Source organism: Chionomys nivalis, chromosome 17, assembly GCF_950005125.1.
Source record: "Chionomys nivalis chromosome 17, mChiNiv1.1, whole genome shotgun sequence".
In the NCBI taxonomy this organism is placed as follows: Eukaryota; Metazoa; Chordata; class Mammalia; order Rodentia; family Cricetidae; genus Chionomys; species Chionomys nivalis.
This window is the reverse complement of record NC_080102.1, coordinates 56,225,289-56,243,008: the sequence shown is the minus strand read 5'-3', so window position 1 is coordinate 56,243,008 and position 17,720 is coordinate 56,225,289. Positions and strand designations below refer to the sequence as shown.

Here is a 17,720-nt window from a genome sequence, read left to right as displayed (position 1 = left end):
GTGTTTTTTTTTTTTTTTAATATAAAAAACATGAGGACGGGTGGAGATGGGCACATGCAAGGAATGGCAGAACCCCTCCTTGAAGTCAGGCCTCTGCTCCTATCTGGTGGCAGGTCAGTGGAGCAGAACCTGTGGACCCCTAGTCTGGGGCCTGCCTGAGCCTCCAGCTCACCCTCCGAGGCTAGGCTAAGCCTCTTCCTTTCTCGGGCTCCCTGCCCTGAGCCAGCGAACAGCGCACAGCTGTGAGGCTCAGAGAGCAGCAGTGACAGGTGCTGGTAGTGCTGACCTCCAGTGGTCAGACCCCTGTGCCTTCTTCCTGGGTCCACTGGACTGTGCCAGGACCGTGGCAGCCAATGAGCACCATCTCCAGGCTGTGGGGATCCCAGGGCAAGGCCCGGCTCCCTGACCCAGGAGGGGGCTCTCCAGTACTGGTAGCCTCAGCCTGGCTCACAGGTGCTGGGGTCCCAGTCCTAGCCTCTTCCTCAGGAGGGGGTGATGCTGGGGTGCTTGGCTCCGAGCAGAGGTCTCCAGAGCCAGGGGGCTCTGAGTCTGAGGTGGAGGTCCATAAAGCTGTGGCTCGAGGCCAAGGGGAGCTCTGAGATGCTGGGGGGCCCCAGGGCCAGGGTGCCATGAGGGGAGGGGGGTGCCCTGGACGAGGGTGAGGCCAGGTCCCACTCAAGACAGAGCCTGATGGGGGCTGCAGGCAATAGGAGGATGCCCCAGTGTCCACACGCAGGGGCTGTAGCAGCCCAGAGGCAGTGGCTGGGCACGGCCCCTCCCCTGATACCTGGGGACACTGGCCTTCCCCTTGGGGCACCAGGATGAGGTGCACAGCCTGGCGAAGTGACTGCAGTCCCTCTCGCATCTGCAGCACCTGCTCTGACAGCTCCATCACCTTAGGGGGAAGAGGTCACAAGGTCAGCAGGCCAGCCATCTCAGCAGAGCCTGGTCATCCCTCCCTGCTCCCGTCTCATCCACCCACCGCCTGCCGCAGCTTGTCCAGTGTGTCTGTGCTCCTTGCCTCACTGGGCCCCAAGGGGACGGTGAGCAGGCCACTCTCTGTGGAAAGGGTGGGGTTATCAGTCAGAACTGCTAAAAGATAGACAGTTTAGGATCCAGGCCCGACCTTCTTAGACCACTGACCTGGCTCACCCAGCTCCCTTCTGGGCTTAGTCAAGTTGTTAAGTTTTGCCTCAATTATCAGCAGCATGAAAACCCCTCCCAGCAGCCCTGAGTAACACTGTCCAGTGTCCTCCTCCCTGCAGGATGAGATAGTCTCATAGCCGATGGTACTCTTAGATCTCCTGAATAGCCAAGGCTTGTCTTGAACTCTGTCTGCTTCCACCTCCCTGGCATTATGCTGGCATTATGGGCATATGCCACCATGACTAGCTGGAAGTTGTTCTTTGCATCTGTCCCTCATTCTTCTAGAGGATGCGCTGTCACTCTGTCCACTTTCAGGCTGCCTCTTTCCAGCCCTCCATAAGGGCATTAGGAAGGTTCTCTGATTAACATGCACAACAACCCATCTTATAGACAGGAAGCCAGATCAAGATGCTGAGTTTATACTGTTAGAAAGCCGACAGGGCAGGCATCCAAGTCTGCATCCCAGTCCTCACCAGCAGCCTGCAGGGGCATCCAGGCAGGCTGCCCCGCCAGTTCCTCTAGCACCAGGCTCAGACACCACAGTGCTTGACGTCCGTGAGGAAAATGGGGTGCCCACCCACACTCTCTGTCCCCCAGCCCAGTACCTGTTCCTGGAGAGGGGCTGCTGCTACATTCTGGGCCAGACTGACCCACTCGGAAAGAGAACTTGTGCTGGTCAGAGCCACAGCCATCCTCAATGCCATCTACGACCCTGTGGATCCAACAGATCAAAAAAACAAATCAGACGATAGGCAGCCACCGTGGTGCCGGGATGGGATGTTCCAGTGTTTACATGTGTCAGCTGCAGAAGCTCAGGCCTAGCTGGGGACCTGGACATCCTAAGAAGCTAGCACATGGTCCCCTTTCCTAGGAGCTTGCATTTTAGTTGAAGAGTAAATTGTAGTAACAAATCAGCCAGAGTTAAGGGTCAGCCACCTACTAACAGAGGCTTTGCAGGCATTAGGAAAGACTTCTTGGAGGAGGCAGGCTTGGTCCATGAAGGCTGGATGGATTAAGATGGAAGGATGGGGCTGGAGAGATGCCTCTGAAGTTAAAAGCCTGTTTCATTCTTGCAGAGAACTCACATAGAACAGCTCACAATCACCTGTAACTCCAGTTCCAGGAGACCTCTTCGGGCCTCTGTGGCTACCTGCCCCACACCCCCACATTTAAAAATAAAATCTTGGCCAGGTGGCAATGATGCACACCTTTAATCCTAGCACTTGAGAGGCAGAGGCAGGTGGATCTCAGCTCAAGGCCAGCCTGTTCTACAAAGCGAGTTCTAGGACGGCCAGGACTGTTAAAACAGAGAAACCCTGTCTCAAAAAACCAAAATAAATAGATAACAAATAAAATATTTTCTTAAATGTGAAAATATGAAACCAGGCATGGTGCATATATGTAATCCCAGCACTCAGGAGACAGAAGCAGGAGGGTCACTCGGTGGAGAACAACCTGGGTCACATAGTCTCGAAAATAAAAATGACTAACACTCAGGGCAGGGTATGCTTAACTGTACCTCCATCCTATCACCACAATCTTGCCATGAAGAATCTTGCCTATTCACCTGGGACTCAGGTCTGGGGGTACATTCCATGGCACGGAGGGCAACCGCAGCCCATCTAGGGTCCTTGGATGAGCAGAGGGGCCAGCCTCGGGCTTCAAAACCCCTGGCCTACTTGGCCGCCCTCTGCCTCCTAGACGTGGTCGGGGTACAGTTCGACGTGGGGACAGCAGTTTGGCAGCTGAGGAGGAGGAGGTGCAGCCAGGTGACAGCAGAGGACTCGAGGGCTCGTCTGCTGGGGCCGGTGAGACTGTGTGTCCCTGTTCCCCGTCTGTCTCCTTCTCCTCCAGGGTGGACATGAGGGTATTGTCACCACTCAGGGAGCTGGTATCTACCTGGGGACAGAGGGGATGGGGTTCAAGACGGATGGCCACTGCTGTACTTCTCTCCCTCCCCCCAAGGCACAGGAAAGACCCCCACAAAGAGGAAAAGGCCCTGGCAGAAGTAACCTGCACCACTGTTGATGACGAAATCGCCAAGCCCTGGAGGAAATCTTCCTCCAGGTTCCACCCAAATGTGGATATAACACCTCTCCACTTGGTCCTTTTGACTGACAGGACTATACAGTGTGTGCTAGTGAAAACCCAGGGGACCCCAAGACCTCTGTGCTGGGTCAAAGGAGAGATGCCCCCCACAGTCTCAGGCATTTCAACACTTGGTCTCCAGTTGAGGGCACCTTTGGTGAGGTTTAAGAGGTGTGACTTTGCTGGATGAAGGTAAGTGGGCTTTGAGAGAAAAGCAGTCTCTACCCCTTCCGCTTCACCTTCTCCACTTACTGCCTGTCTATGGTAAAGGACGTGAGCCCTCAGCTTCCTGCTCCCACCGCCATGCCAGCTGCCAACTCCTCCAGCCCTTTGGACCCGTGAGCCCAGATAAACCTTTCCTTCTGTAAGACGCTGGTCATGTTTTATCAGCAGGAAAGTAACTAATCCACCTCAGAACATGCTGTTTGATGATGAAGAGGCAAGGCTCTGTTCAGAAGCAACCCCCAGGGCTGCTGCCAGTCTGACCACCCCTTCATCTGCAGCTCACAGGGTTCTGCAGGTTAGCAACTGCACGTGGCTTCCTTCCCAGTAGAGTCTGTTCTGGTCAGAGCCCAGTATGTCTGGGAGACCAAAGCTGGACTGGCTTGTTTTTCTGAGACAGGTAGCCCGGGCTGTCCTGACCTACATTGACCAGGTTGGCTTTGATCTCACAAAGATTCACCTGTCTCTGCCTCCTGAGTGCTGGAATTAAAGAAATGTGCTATCATGCCCTGGCTTGGACTGACTTCTAAAACTGTTGTTAGCTGTGGTGGTGGTGGCACTTTAATCCCAGCGCTCGGGAGCTCTGTGAGTTCAAGGCCAGCCTGGTCTACAGAGTGAGTTCCAGGGCAGCTAGGACTACACAGAGAAACCCTGTGTCTGGAAACAGAAAAAGAAAGGGCTGAGTGTGGATTTCTGCCCTGAGGTGTGTGTGTGTGTCTTTCACACAACCTGACACCTCCGTCTTTACTCCCCCAACTTGGTTCACTTCACCTGCTCCCTGGCACCCCAGCCCCTCCATACACATACCCAGCACCCTTACCTCGGCAGAGATACCTCCAGCCCCCAGATTGTAGCTGAGCTCCCCGCGGAGGCCACGGCTAAAGCGTGGGGCGAACTCAGGGTACAGGGCCAGGCTTTCATGCAGCCCAGCCAGCTGCAGACACTGCAGGACACAGTATGTCAGCCCCTTCACATCCGCATTGGCCTTCACTACCTGCTCCCGCTGGGGTAGTTCACAGCCGATCAGATCACCCTTCCCTGAGGAGAGGAAATCAAGGGTAGCAAGTCACTAGGGGAGGGGAGAGATGAGCTGTCAACTGAGTACAAGGGCCTGGCTGGGGTGGGATGCCCAGGTCGCGCTGGTCACACACACGCACGCACACACACACACACACACACACGCACACATAGTGAAGAAAGTGGGACCCAGGCTCAAGCACAAGGGCCAGGCTGTGGTGGGATGCCCGGGTCGTGCTGTTCACACATGCGCACACACACACACACACACACACACACACACGCAGTGAAGAACAGTGGGACTCAGGCTCTCAAGCACTTCCAACGGTTGAAACCTCTGCATCTAAGTAGGATGTCATCAATTCCTGTGGTTCACAGACAGGCAGTTAATTAGACTCCCCTGGGGAAATTAAACCTATCAGACTCCCAGACCCTGGCCCAACTTACTTTTACAATCTGATTTTCTTAAAGGCCCACAGGTGATTTGGATGTGGCTTGTATCTGTTTAGTGCTCTGTGTGGCATGATGAAGATGTCAGGTGGCTATGCTGTCATCGTCCCTGGTCTGGGCCGCCTCCTCCACACTCGGGATGGGGAAGGGAGCGCCTTGATATCACCACCAAGGGTTTTCCAATGCTAACTGAGACTACCATCCGGCTGACAGCAACTATCACATGACATGATGTCCTATAGCCTCAGGGATGTTGGATGGGGAGGGTCTTAGAATTACACCCCGTCTGTGGAGAGCACAGAGTGAGTCAGTGCTGGCCCCAGACAGAGCCAACCAGAGAACGAATTTTGTTGTTTCCCTCTCTCTTGTTCCCTTTTGGTTGTCCCCAACCTGGGCACGGGCATAGGCAGCTCGGCCCTGTCAGAGCAGCCAGGAGATTAGAAAGAGCAGTCAAGGCCTTAGGACAAGGCAGGTGGCTGCCAGTCAGCACACACACAGCCCAGAGGCCTCTAAGTGTCCGTGCACCTCATTTAAGTTCTCCGTTCTTGGTTTGAGGCTCCCTGGATCCTTCGAGAACTGTTTGGATTACAGAGATACTTTGTGGAAGGAGCTGTCTTTTGTGTCATCTGAGATAAGATAGGTGTCATTGTTCTCATCAAAGAAATGACACAAAAAGGAGAAAACAGGGACTAAGGACAAAGTCAACAGCAACCAGAGACCTGCCACTGCACCTGGGCCACAGCCTCCAGTTGCCACCTCTACCAGAGGTCTTGGAACACTTGGCTGAATCCGTTCACAAACAGGTTGGGGCCAGACTCACCTGCCAGGAGTCAGCTGGGTGCACCTGAGTGCCCAGCTGAGAGGCAGGTGGGAGGCTGGGACGAAAGCAAAGCAGAAACCAGGTCACAGCTGGGCACACGTACTCCCAGCCCTCAGAGGCTAAAATAGGAGACTGGGCCACATCGCACACACAGAACAAAACACTCAGTTCTCAGGCAGGATTGGAGCCAGGCGCTCGCTACCAAGTGACCACCGTATAGTCTGGCTCTGCCCAGTCTGGCTATCACCCTTTGTCTTTCCGGCCTCCTAATTTCTTTAGCTCAGTTCCTCAGAGGTTTGCAGCCACACATGCCCCTCAGTTCCTCAAGGGTTACCAGCCATACCCGTGCGGCACAACTCTACCTTCCTTAGTTATTTTCTCTCTTTTGCTTTTGCTTTTTGAAACAGGGTTGAATTTATCCCAGGTCGGCCTCCAGCTCGCTATGTAGTCTAGGGTGGCCTAAACTTCTCATCCTCCTGCCTCCACTTCCCGAGTGCTGGGATTACAAGCATGTGCCTCTGTACCTGGTTTTATGTAACATCAGGGCTGATCTTGCACTCACTGAGCTTCATAGCAGGGCTTGCCCATCTGCCTGCTTTCCTCTCTCCCTCCCTCCCTCCTCCCTTCCCACTTTTCCTTTCCCTTCCCTCCTCTCATCTCTCAGATGGTCTCGCTATGTTGTCTAGGCTGACTTACAACTCTTAAGCGAATCTCTTGCATGAGTATTCCACCTGGCTTGGACTCCAAGCATGTGCCAATACCTGGCCATAGCTCCCTTTCCTCAGTTCTAGTATACACTGCATCTAGGCTCTGAAGCCACACTCATGAAAGATGAACAAAATGCGTTCTTTAACAGTCTGTCACCTTGCTCGGGCTCTGAGCCCTCATGTGGCATTTCCTCCTTCTAATGCTGTTGGAGGGAGTGAGAATGAAGCCCCTGTAGCTGCTGGGGTGTCCAGCATCATGCCAGCCACGCCACGCCACCACCTTCCGTGTTCCTATGTGTTCTAGTCTCCTTTGTGGCCCACGCCTCTGGGTTCTAGCTGTTCCTTGACTTGGTCATTACCTCCCTTCCACCTGCTGTATGAACCTGCCTGCATTATCTAGACTGGTCTCAGTCCCTTGCCCTCTGGGGTTACCTCCGTGAGCCCCCACAGCTGCCCAGCATTAGCTCCTCTACTGGCTTCTCATAAGTGAGGCCTGTGCTTCCCAGAGCGCTCGGGCATGCTTTCCTGACGCCTGTGTGCACACCAGGCCCTCCTGAAATGCTTCCCTTTTGTGACCATGGCTTTCTCAAGGCACCTGGTAGACCGTGTAAGACTCATGAGATTTAGTCAGACAGCTGTGTTCCTGCCCCAGTGGCCAACGCCTGGCTGTTTCTCTCTTCTGTGCTTAGTTCCCTTCTGTGTGAAATGGGAACGATGGTGGTTTCTGTGAGTTCCCAGAGTCTCAGCATAGAAGGCCTGGGCAGACAATCCTTTGGGAGCCTCTTGTGCTCAGTTAACACTGTCCCCTCTGCAGAGATGACCCCTGGTCCTCATCCAGGAAACTGATGTCTCCCTTCCCCTCTTTCTTCTGCCAAAGGAAGGGTTTGCTCTTCTCTCAGTGAGTCTACCCCGTCACGCAGAGACATCTGGGCTTCGGGCCTGCTGCGTCCTCCCTCTCTCCATCCTCCTAGGGTACTGTCTTCTGTGCTTTCCTCCCTGGCTTCTCCATCCCATCATGCACTGGATCTCCTTAAAAGCCAGTCTCCTCCCTGGCCTCATCCTGGGAAGGCCCCAGGTTGCCATCTCCTCCTGTGTGGTCACTGACTCATCTTTGTCCCTCTGAAGGGCTCTGGTTGTTTCTGACTCCGCCCTGTCTGTCTCTCCCCTTGGTGGCTTTGTGTGAATCCCCCTTCTCTTCTGCAGGATGGCCATGCATCCCATACACACATGAGCCTCCAAACACCCTCTCTCCCCTCATACAAACCTAGAATGGCGAGCACGGTGCCACCTTTGAGGACCTCCATGGAACCCGAGCAGACAAAGTAGAGGGCCTGGAGAGCATCACCTTGGTGAATGAGGTACTCGCCGGGTGTGCAGAAGGCGGGTCTCAGTGCCAGGGACAGCGCCCGCAGGCAGCCGCGGCTCGCTGCCTCAAACAGCGGCAGCTGCAGGACCTCCTTGTGCAGGTGCATGGCAATGTCTGCTCGAAGCTCGTCCGGGAGGCTCTGCAGCAGCTAGAGGCAGGCAGTAGGGCAGAGTTAGGATAGCAGGGGAGGAGGCCCCTTCCAACCAGCTCCTTTCCACCATTTCCAACCTCAGGAGCAAAGGGGGGAATGGAAGGATGCCTGAGCCTTGGTCAATGGAAGAGAGCTCCTTGCAGCCCCCGCCCTGCCCCTTTCCTCCTCCTGGCCTCAGACTGACATCAGTGAACACAGGACCCACAGCCCCAGCTAGGACTCTGCTCTGCCTCGTGGGTGGGTGCTGTCCCTGCAAGAGAACCAGAAAAACCAAACTTCTGCATCTCCCACCTACCCACACCTCCACTCCTGATCGTTGAGACCAAGCACAAACCCCTTGAGGAAGCAAAAGTCTAGAAGGAGCAGCCTAGGAGGCCACCACACCTCAGTGGTGTCGATGCCATTGTTCACAGCCCAGGTGGCTTGGAAGTACTCAAGCATACGCTGTTTGAGGGGCTTGGGGATACGGTGGATGCGGATGTAGTCTCGCAGGTCACGGGTGCGGCTGTGGTACAGAAAGCGGCGAGCATACATGCGCTGGATGATGGCCGTCACATTCCCAAACACCACTGCATGCATGAGAGCTGGGGAAGAGTGGAGTGGAAGGGTCACCTCCAGGCCTGGCTAGCAAACATGTCCTCTGCTCCCTGCCTATCCCTCTGGGGACCCTGAGAGAGGTGGGCAGGGAGGGGTCCAGAAAACCATAGCCCAGCCTCACCTCCAATGAGCATGGTGCAGATAGAGAATATCTTCTCAGTGTCCGTGTTAGCGGACACATTGCCAAAGCCCACGCTGGTGAGGCTGCTGAGTGCGAAGTACAAGGAGGTGATGTAGGCGCTGCGTAGGGAGGGGCCGCCCAGAAGCTCCAGCCCGGTGCCATTGGCTTCGCCGCTGCTGCCGCTGCTACAGTTTGCGTTCTGACCTGAGCTGTTCCCTTCATCTGCAGTTCGGCTCACCAGATAGTAGGGGGTCTCCAGCCTGCGCGCCAGCTCCTGTAGCCAGCCTGGGGAGGGGGAGGGGGGGACTCAGAGAGCAGGACAGTTCTGCTGCTCCCTGGAAGTGAGGACCGAGCAAACATAGGCTCACCCCTGTGTCTCTGTCACCCTTTCTCTTCTCTGCTAACACAGCACATCCTTAGCTATCCCTTCAACTCTCAGCAAGACAGCACAGGAGAAAAGCTGCCCGGCTCCACAGCCGGATTCTGTTGGCGCCTCTGGTAGAGTAAGGAGAAGCACACCCATTTCTCCAAGGCTGCTGTCAGCCTCACAGAATGTAGCCAGGCATAGGCACTGGGGTCAGGGGTGGCATTTCACAGCATTTAGCCTCAGCCTGGTCCCCTAGTTTGGATGGCTGAGGGCACCCCCTCTACCTTGTCCACTCACACAATTTTTTTTTTCGAGACAGGGTTTCTCTGTAGCTTTGGAGCCTGTCCTGGAACTCACTTTGTAGACCAGGCTGACCTAGAACTCACAGAGATCCTCCTGACTCTGCCTCCGGAGTGCTGGGAATAAAGGCGTGCGCCACCACCCACAAGCAAACAATTTTCTTTTGTCCAAGCTATCTGCTATTGAAAACCCTGTCCCTGCCCATCCGGCCATTCCCTGTCCTTCAACCTCACAGCCAGTCTCATATATGCTGTCACCAACAAGTCCACATGGATGTGTGCATGTATGCCACTGAGGTGCCCATATGCACCACGCAGTGGGGAAGGCAAGGGCAAATATGCAAACACCGGACCGATGTTCGGCCACAACTATGCCCACGCACTGAAAAAGCCTGTGTATGCTTGAACACCTAATGGCCACAGGTGACTGCACACTGACACATAGGCAGAGGTGGGGACACACTTGTACACAGATGAATCTACATATACTTGCATAGTCACACAGGCGTGTGCGCTCACACCCATATGCCCTCCCAAACAAACAGACTTTCCTGTGTGTACATGGCTACTACTAGGCGGAGGCTGAACTTACGCGGTCTTCTCTGGACACGGGAGAAGACAGCAAGTGCAAGTTCACAAGGTCAACAAACAGACCCTGTGCCACACGCCCCCAAATTATTTTTGCACATGGCCTTGGAGGTCCTCATAGCTCTCTGCCCATCCACACCCATCCCCTCAGTGGCTGAACACACACAGTGGCAGGGCTCTAGCAGAGGGGCAGAGGCTGTATTGTAGGATACGAACTAGTAGAGAGGAGCCGCAGGAGTGGGGCTAAACCTGAGGGTTACCGGACAGGGGCTCAGCAGCTCCCTAGAATAGAAGATATGTGTGCTTAACCTTACAAGATAGGGAGGGATTTTTTTATTTAAAGCCTGCCTGCCTGCCTTCTTTCTCCCTCCTTCCCTTCCTTCTTTTCTTCCTCCCCCCTCCCTTCGTCCCTCCCTCCCTTCGTCCCTCCCTCCCTTCGTCCCTCCCTCCCTTCGTCCCTCCCTCCCTTCGTCCCTCCCTCCCCCCCTCCCTCCCTCCCCCCCTCCCTCCCTCTTTTCCTTCCTCCCATGGGTACACCTGCCATGTTAAGCATGTGGAAGTCAGGGACAACTTGTGGAAGTCGGTTCTCTCCTACCATGTTGGCCCCGGGGGAGCAAACGCAGGTTCACTAGGCTTAGCAGCGCGTGCCCTTACTCACTGAACCATCTTGTATGGACTCAAGACCAAGGGTAACTGGATCAGTTGCAAAGAATGGGGTTCACTTGGGAACTTAGTGATTCAGGGCCACTTGGAGGTGAGCTGGAGACAGGGTTGGGGTGGATGCTGAGCCCAGAGCGGCCTAGACTATAGACTTCCCCTGGGAAAGGCAGGTGCCAGCGAGCTGGAGCATCCCTGCTTCCACATGCTCAGCAACTAGAGGGCTCACGGGAGCCGCCAAGTGGGCCCTCGGGGCACACACCATCTCCATGTGCCCAGCAAGGGGAAGGTTCACAGGAGCCTCAGCATCTCTTGGAGGAAGCAATCAGAGCAAGTTCTAAGACTGACTGGTGACCCTGCTGAGGTCACTGGACACAAGAGGTCACCCAGGCAGCTGGAAACTTGACAAATGTCAGTTACCAAGATGCTGACAGAGGGTTGGAGGTGTGGAAGAAAGGTGTGCTCAACTCGGGATGCACCAGACATTGGCACTGGCTGGAACGGGATTGTCAATTGGGAAAATTAAAGGTGTGTTCTTGCGGCCACACCATGGGCTGGCAAAGGAGGAGGAGAGGTGCTAATAAAACTTGTCTGGAGGCTGGGGACTTGGAGGGACTGGTTCACACCACACACCGGAAGTGCGTGGCTGGCAGTGAAGGATATAGCCTTACTGGGGTTCAGGCAGTGATGGGCTAGAGCCTTACTGGGGTTCAGGCAGTGAAGGCTATAGCCTTATGGGGGTTCAGGCGGTGAAGGGTATAGCCTTATGGGGGTTCAGGCGGTGAAGGGTATAGCCTTATGGGGGTTCAGGCAGTGAAGGCTATAGCCTTATGGGGGTTCAGGCAGTGATGGGCTATAGCCTTACTGGGGTTCAGGCGGTGAAGGGTATAGCCTTATGGGGGTTCAGGCAGTGACGGGCTATAGCCTTACTGGGGTTCAGGCGGTGAAGGGCTATAGCGTTACTGGGGTTCAGACGGTGAAGGGCTATAGCGTTACTGGGGTTCAGGCGGTAAAGGGCTATAGCGTTACTGGGGTTCAGGCAGTGAAGGGTATAGCTTTACTGGGGTTCAGGCGATGAAGGGTATAGCCTTACTGGGGTTCAGGAGGTGAAGGGCTAGAGCCTTACTGGGGTTCAGGCGGTGAAGGGTATAGCGTTACTGGGGTTCAGGCGGTGAAGGATATAGCCTTACTGAGGTGAAGGGGTGAAGGGTATAGCCTTACTGGGGTTCAGCCCTAGAAAGCCCCACAACCTTGTGAGTGACATGGAGAGGTGAGAGAGGAAATGACTGAATGGGTGGTGGTGAGTGGAGGGAGGAGCCCAGCAGTGGAGGTGAAGTGAAGGAGGGGATGCTGGGGTAAAAAGGCTGCTGTTTAGGCCTAGGGAAAACATGGATTCAGAAACATATGAAAAACATATGAACTGGAGATGATAAAAGCGGGGCAATGGCTTGAAGAACCCGTGTGGACAAGCTTCAAAGAAGGTGACATAAAAGGAAGCCACGAGGCCAGCAGGTCCTTACCTGGCCTTCCAGGACTGGGCAAGAGCTTGAGAAATGTAATCTAGGTCTGGGCATTAGGAGGATCCTGCGGGTGCCTAAGACTCCCCAGGTAGTCACTGGGCTGTTCCCACATGGCGCTGGCCATCACATACATGCACACCGTTTCTCTGACATTCCCGCATGCAGATGGTCACATCCTGGCACCTGCCATGCACACCCTCCTCTCAGTCTGCCGTACCGATCTCAGGCAGCTCGGATTCGCTGCTCTCAATCTCCTGTTGGCCGATGTAGAACCAGACACAGGCCACCCAATGGGCGAGCAGCGCGAAGACAGCCATGAGCAAGGTGAGCACAACCGCGCTGTACTGTGAGTAGCGGTCCAGTCTCGGCAGCAGGCGCAGCAAGCGCAGCAGCCTCACGGTCTTCAGCAGGTGAGCCCCAACATACTAAGATTGGGGAAGGGAGGTCATGCCGGGCCAACTCTAGCCCGCTGCTATCACCCAAAACTCACCACCCAACCCGGCCACACTGACCACGTTGACCTTGAAGGCGTGCAGTAGGTCAAAGGGCAGCGCCGCTATGACGTCTAGCAGGAACCAGGTGGTGACATAGTGGAGGCAAATGGACTTTGGGGCAAATACCACCTGGCCTGACTTGGACACAAATGTGGTACGAAAATTCAGCACAATATCTGTCGGAAGATAGGCAGGCATCAGTAGGGTACAACTCTTCACCACTGGACACCGTCCTGTCCAGTGCATGGTCCTGCCCCAAGCCCTTCACACTGTGGCCTAACTAAGCTGTGTAGCTCTAACATGCACACATTGTTAGACCCATTTTACAGAGGGAGATACCAAGGCTTTCCAGGGCTAGTCTTGGCTCAGGGTTCTAGACCACTGTCTTGGCAGAGGCACCTTTGTGTGAATTCAAAACTCCTGGGTGAGAAACGAGGGAAAGCAAGGGAGATGCTGTGGGGCACTACAGACCATGCAAGGAACGATCCCTACAGAAGCCCAAGGTGGGCTGGCCCCGAGGGAAGTAGCAGGCAGACATTACACGTACCAAGGATGAAGAGAACCTCCACGGCCAGGTCACAGACACTAGGTGGGCCACGGGCAGCGCTGGGCTCCCGCGCTGTGCTCACACACACGCTGTAGGGCACAGTGACGGCCACGTAGAGTGTGGCAAGCAGGATGAAGCCATCCCAGGTGGCTCTCAGAGCCCCACAGTGCAGCAGGATGAAGGGCGACTTCCGGATGGCAGCGACTTTATATTCAGGCAAATTTGGCTTCTCTCCAAACACTCCCTGAGTGAGGAGGGGCGGGTCCGGAGAGGAGAAAGGCTAATTCAGGAGCGTGACTAGGTGGGCATTCATCTCCTTTCTCTCCCTGCACTCTCAAAGTGGCCCTGACAGGGGCCTTATTTACAGACCAGAAAGCTGAGGAGGGGAAAGAGCCAACGACTTAGCCGAGGCCAAACAATTGCTTAGGAGTGGAGCCAGGGTTGAGCCCAGGCCTATAGGACTCCAAAGCTGAAGATCTGATGGATCAGATAGGACTTATTCTCTCTTTCGGTTCCACCCACAAAGGGCTGGTGGGTCCCGAGTAAATTCTGGGCATTCTCTCTGAGGTGGTTTAGCTCTCCTCAGCCTGCCCTACCCTGCCCCCAACCCAAACACACACCCAGGTGCTCAGTCCACCTTATTGAGCTTGTGCTTGCCCTTAGGCTGCTTCTGCAGGTGGCCAGAGAGGTGATAGAGAACGGCTCGGCTTCGTCGCCGATTGGCATTAAAGCCTTTGCTTCCTGATCGACCATATCGGCGCCGGCCACCACCTGCAAAGCAGAAGGTCCTGTGATATTAAGCTATAGGATAGGGGTATAGGACACTAGCTGCTAGTCTGTGGACTGATCTGGCTTGTTGACCCTCTTGTCTCTTCAGAGTGAGGGGTTAGGCATTCCTCACTGCACTAGGTGACTTGTCAATCAGAGCTGTGCAGTCCTGGGATACTCAGTACGCCAGTTCCAGGATCAGCTGCCGGTCTGGATCCAGCAAGACAAGAAAAGGAGAAAGGCCCGAGAGAGCAAGTCTCTAAGAGGGTCTCAAGATGCAGAGGCAGTGGGATGCTGCCAGCAAAGGTGCGGGAGCTCCGTGGAGCCCGCACTGAAGATTGACACCGAGCAGAGGCAAAACCAGGGCTGAGTGAGGATAGAGCAGTGGGAATGGACAGAACTTCCAGTTTCCCAGAGGGCACGGAGGCCTTGGGCCAGTGTCTAACGACAGCTCTGTGACCTGGACACCCTTGCCCAGTTCTTGGAGGGGGCTTTGCCCTGGGCTCCCCATCAGGGATGCTGTGCAGAAAGGAGACAGGTGAGCATGTGTGTAGCCTCATTGGTGGGAAAGGGGAGCTTCCTAGACACGGGCGGAGTTTGTTTGTTCGGTGACACTGGTTTGACAACTTCAACTTTGACAAGATCCCATCCCAGGACATCAGCCACTCTGTCAGATGGAATGGACTCAGCGAGCACAGGAGGGGCTGGTGGGGGCACGTGTCCCAGTCACGCCTGGGCTGAAGGTCCGAGTGTCCCAGCCTCAGTGGCGTCTAAATCAACATGGCAAGCACCCACCTCTTTCCTTCCAGTTGTCGGGGCCTCCGCGGGTCTTGGTATCACTGATGTCCTTGTGAGAGACCAGGAAGAGGGCCACCTCCCCCTTTTCATTTTTTATAGGAATCACATCCAGGAGACACCAGAATGGAAGCCCTAAGCAAAGAGACAGACTCAGCCTTTCCATTCTGAGCCCAGCCTAAGGTCGGAACAGAAGCAAGCTGGTACAACCTCCTGGGGGAGAGCAGCAGTGTGGGTTCACCTAGGACAGGACAGGGGTTGGGGAAGGGGGCAAAGGAGAGCAGCAGTGTGGGTTCATCTAGGACAGGACAGGGTTTGGGGGAGAGGGCAAAGGAGAGCAGCAATGTGGGTTCACCTAGGACAGGACAGGGTTTGGGGGAGGGGGCAAAGGAGAGCAGCAGTGTGGGTTCATCTAGGACAGGACAGGGTTTGGGGGAGGGGGCAAAGGAGAGCAGCAGTGTGGGTTCATCTAGGATAGGACAGGGGTTGGGGGAGGGGGCAAAGGAGAGCAGCAGTGTAGGTTCATCTAGGATAGGACAGGGGTTGGGGGAGGGGGCAAAGGAGAGCAGACATGACTGCCAGACACTGAGATGGGGTGCTCTGTCCCCCTTCTGAATACAAGAAACTCAAGACTAGAGCAAGGGTGATGGTTGGGGGGAAGGACAGAGGTAGGGCAGAGAATGGGATTGAAGAGTGGATGGGTACATGGGAAGATGGGAAAGGAAGAGTGGCCATGAACGGGGTGGGTGCCCAGCCCACCAGGGTGGCACTAAAGGTGAGGCGAATTGGTACCATGGTGCCTCACCGCTCTTCCGGTACAGGATCAGTTCAGCTTTGAATTCCTTGTGTTCATCCAGGGCCTTGCGGATCTGTTGACGGACCAGCTCACTGGTGTCTGGCCCATAGAGGAAGGAGCAGGCACAGCCCCGTTGCATGACCTCAGCCCTGGAGAAGCCCGTGAGGTCACAGAAGCCATCCGAGCAGTAGACCACAGGGAAGAGCCCTGCCACCTGGGCGTTGCCCAGCACGAAGTTACTGTCTGCAAGAGAACACCCCTCAGAAGAGAGCGCGGATTGAAGGGCACCTTCAGCTACCAGCTCTGCTTTACAAAATACCCCAGGGCTCTGTGTACTGGCGAAGACCTGTTTATGAATGAGACTTAAGTATGTCATCCGTGCGTCAGTATCCCCAAGGGTCAGCTGCCGGCTGCATGTGTCATGGTGTGTGTGTGTTTGAGGGTCAGCCCATGCCAATGCAGATTGCCAAGTGCAGTCCAGTGTGGGCACTGTGCCCTGGTAGAGTGTATTCTGAGCAGTGTGAATAAGGAGTGGGGTTAGGGATTTCCCAAAACCGCACCTGCTCTAGGCCCACCTCTGCCTCTGCCAGGCTCACCCCCAACTGGATAAAAAGGTTGGCTGGATGGCTCCTCCAATGAGACCCACTTGTTCCGGAAAGCAACCCAGGCCACTGTCCATCCTGTGCCGTGTTTGCACCCTCACGGCATGGGCATGCCCTGGCTCTGGAACTAGTGAATGCGATCAAGAATGGGGGTGTATGGATAGTGACTGAGCAGAGCCCGGAGCCAAGCATGTATTGGGGAATGAGGGGTGCTGAATCAGCAGGCTTCAAGCCCGAAGCAGATGGAGAAGTCTGGGTGCGGGGAGGGAGAGTCGGTGATGAGTTCCTAGGTTGTCTACAACAGGAGGAAGGGATGCTACTTAGAACCGGGAAGCCCCGCGGGGAGTGAGAGGGGGAGGGACCCTGTTTTTATGTTTCCCTGTGTTCAGAGCCCAGGATCCCAGAATCTGGGAGCTCAAGTTGCCGTTTCCAAACTTCCCCAGTCCCGATAGGAGTCCCCAAGCTCATCTTTGGGCTGGGTGGGCTTTCCAAGCAAAGTGTTTAGGCTGTGCGATGGTTTGCACACACAGTATCTGCTGAATCCCGCCTACTCTATCTTCCTTTGCAAATCTTATTTCTAAATCTGGATTTTTGAGCCCTGTGTGCTGTCCACAGGCTTCACCCTACTCGGCCCTTGCAACAGCGCCAGGTCCGAGGTGGGGATGGGTTATTGACTCATCCCAGCTCCGCACCTAGGGACATCTGCTAGCAGTGTTGACCCTGAAAACCTCCGGGAAACCTTCAGTGACTGGAATGAGAGGGTGGCTTCAGCTTCAAGAGGGTGAGGAAGAGGGGAAACCCGTGGGCGCCAAGCAGCAGGAGGCAGTGGACTACTCCCCAAGCTAGGGTCTAGGGCCTGACTCACGCGTCCCGTCGAAGCGCGTGGCGATGGTGTCCAGAAAGGTGTTCTGTGGCGCCAGGAGCCCCCGCATGGCCGGCATCTTAGGCGGCGGTGGCCGCCCGCCCCATCCCTCCGGGGCGCGGGGACTCAGCGCCGGGGGAGGGCGCCTGGCTGGGCCGCCCTCCGCCGGGCCCCGCGCCCCCTAAAGTAGCCGTCGGGGGGCAATGCCCGGCCCAGGCTCGCAGGCCCCACCAGCGGCCGGCGCGCGAGGGGGCGTCCGCGCCGTCGGGGCTGGGCGCATGGCGCGCGACCGACCCCTCGCCGCCCACGGATTCCGGGCTGCAGGCCCCGCGGCCACCGCGCACTCTGCACCTTTCGTCTGCCCGCGGCTCCCGTTTCGGCGGGTGGGGTGGCTCCCGCTCCGGCTGGGCTCGGCGCCGGGTCCCCGCAGCTCCCTCCGTCTGTCGGGGAGAAGCGGCAGCCTACCTCCCGCACCGCCGCCTGCACCGGGGTAACCATGGAGACGGGGCACACCCAGTCAGGGCCGCCTCCTTAAAGAGACATGCCTCCCGCGGAGGGATCCCCCTCCTCTAGGGACCTTGGTGGGGGCAGGGAAGGCTGCCGCCCCCTAGCGCTGCCAGGCTCCCGGAGGCGAGAACCACTGCGGGGAGGGCTCAGACTGACAGCCTCGGGCGCAGCCCGGGGCTTCTCTTTTCCACCAGAGGGACCAGAGGACTTGGGGACGTGTGCGTGTATGTGTG

General features: G+C 56.0%; 1 protein-coding gene across 2 annotated transcripts; it reads right to left on the bottom strand.

Moving 5' to 3' along the window:
• Positions 1 to 20: 20 nt before the first annotated feature.
• Kcnh3 (potassium voltage-gated channel subfamily H member 3) lies at positions 21 to 17,456 on the bottom strand. 2 transcript variants are annotated; one of them, XM_057791909.1, is made up of 15 exons: positions 16,984 to 17,456; positions 15,526 to 15,759; positions 14,721 to 14,855; positions 13,795 to 13,928; positions 13,158 to 13,401; positions 12,629 to 12,786; positions 12,334 to 12,541; positions 8,686 to 8,970; positions 8,352 to 8,551; positions 7,715 to 7,964; positions 4,277 to 4,494; positions 2,714 to 3,045; positions 1,752 to 1,858; positions 983 to 1,059; positions 21 to 895 (listed from the first exon to the last, which is right to left on the bottom strand). In XM_057791909.1, exons 1-15 carry the CDS (start codon positions 17,057 to 17,059, stop codon positions 296 to 298), a joined length of 3,258 nt encoding a protein of 1,085 aa, XP_057647892.1. In that variant the 5' UTR covers positions 17,060 to 17,456; the 3' UTR covers positions 21 to 295. The 2 variants fall into 2 exon arrangements, with proteins under 2 accessions (XP_057647892.1, XP_057647893.1); XM_057791910.1 differs by having other exon boundaries at positions 15,526 to 15,755.
• Between the last annotated feature and the right edge of the window lie 264 nt (positions 17,457 to 17,720).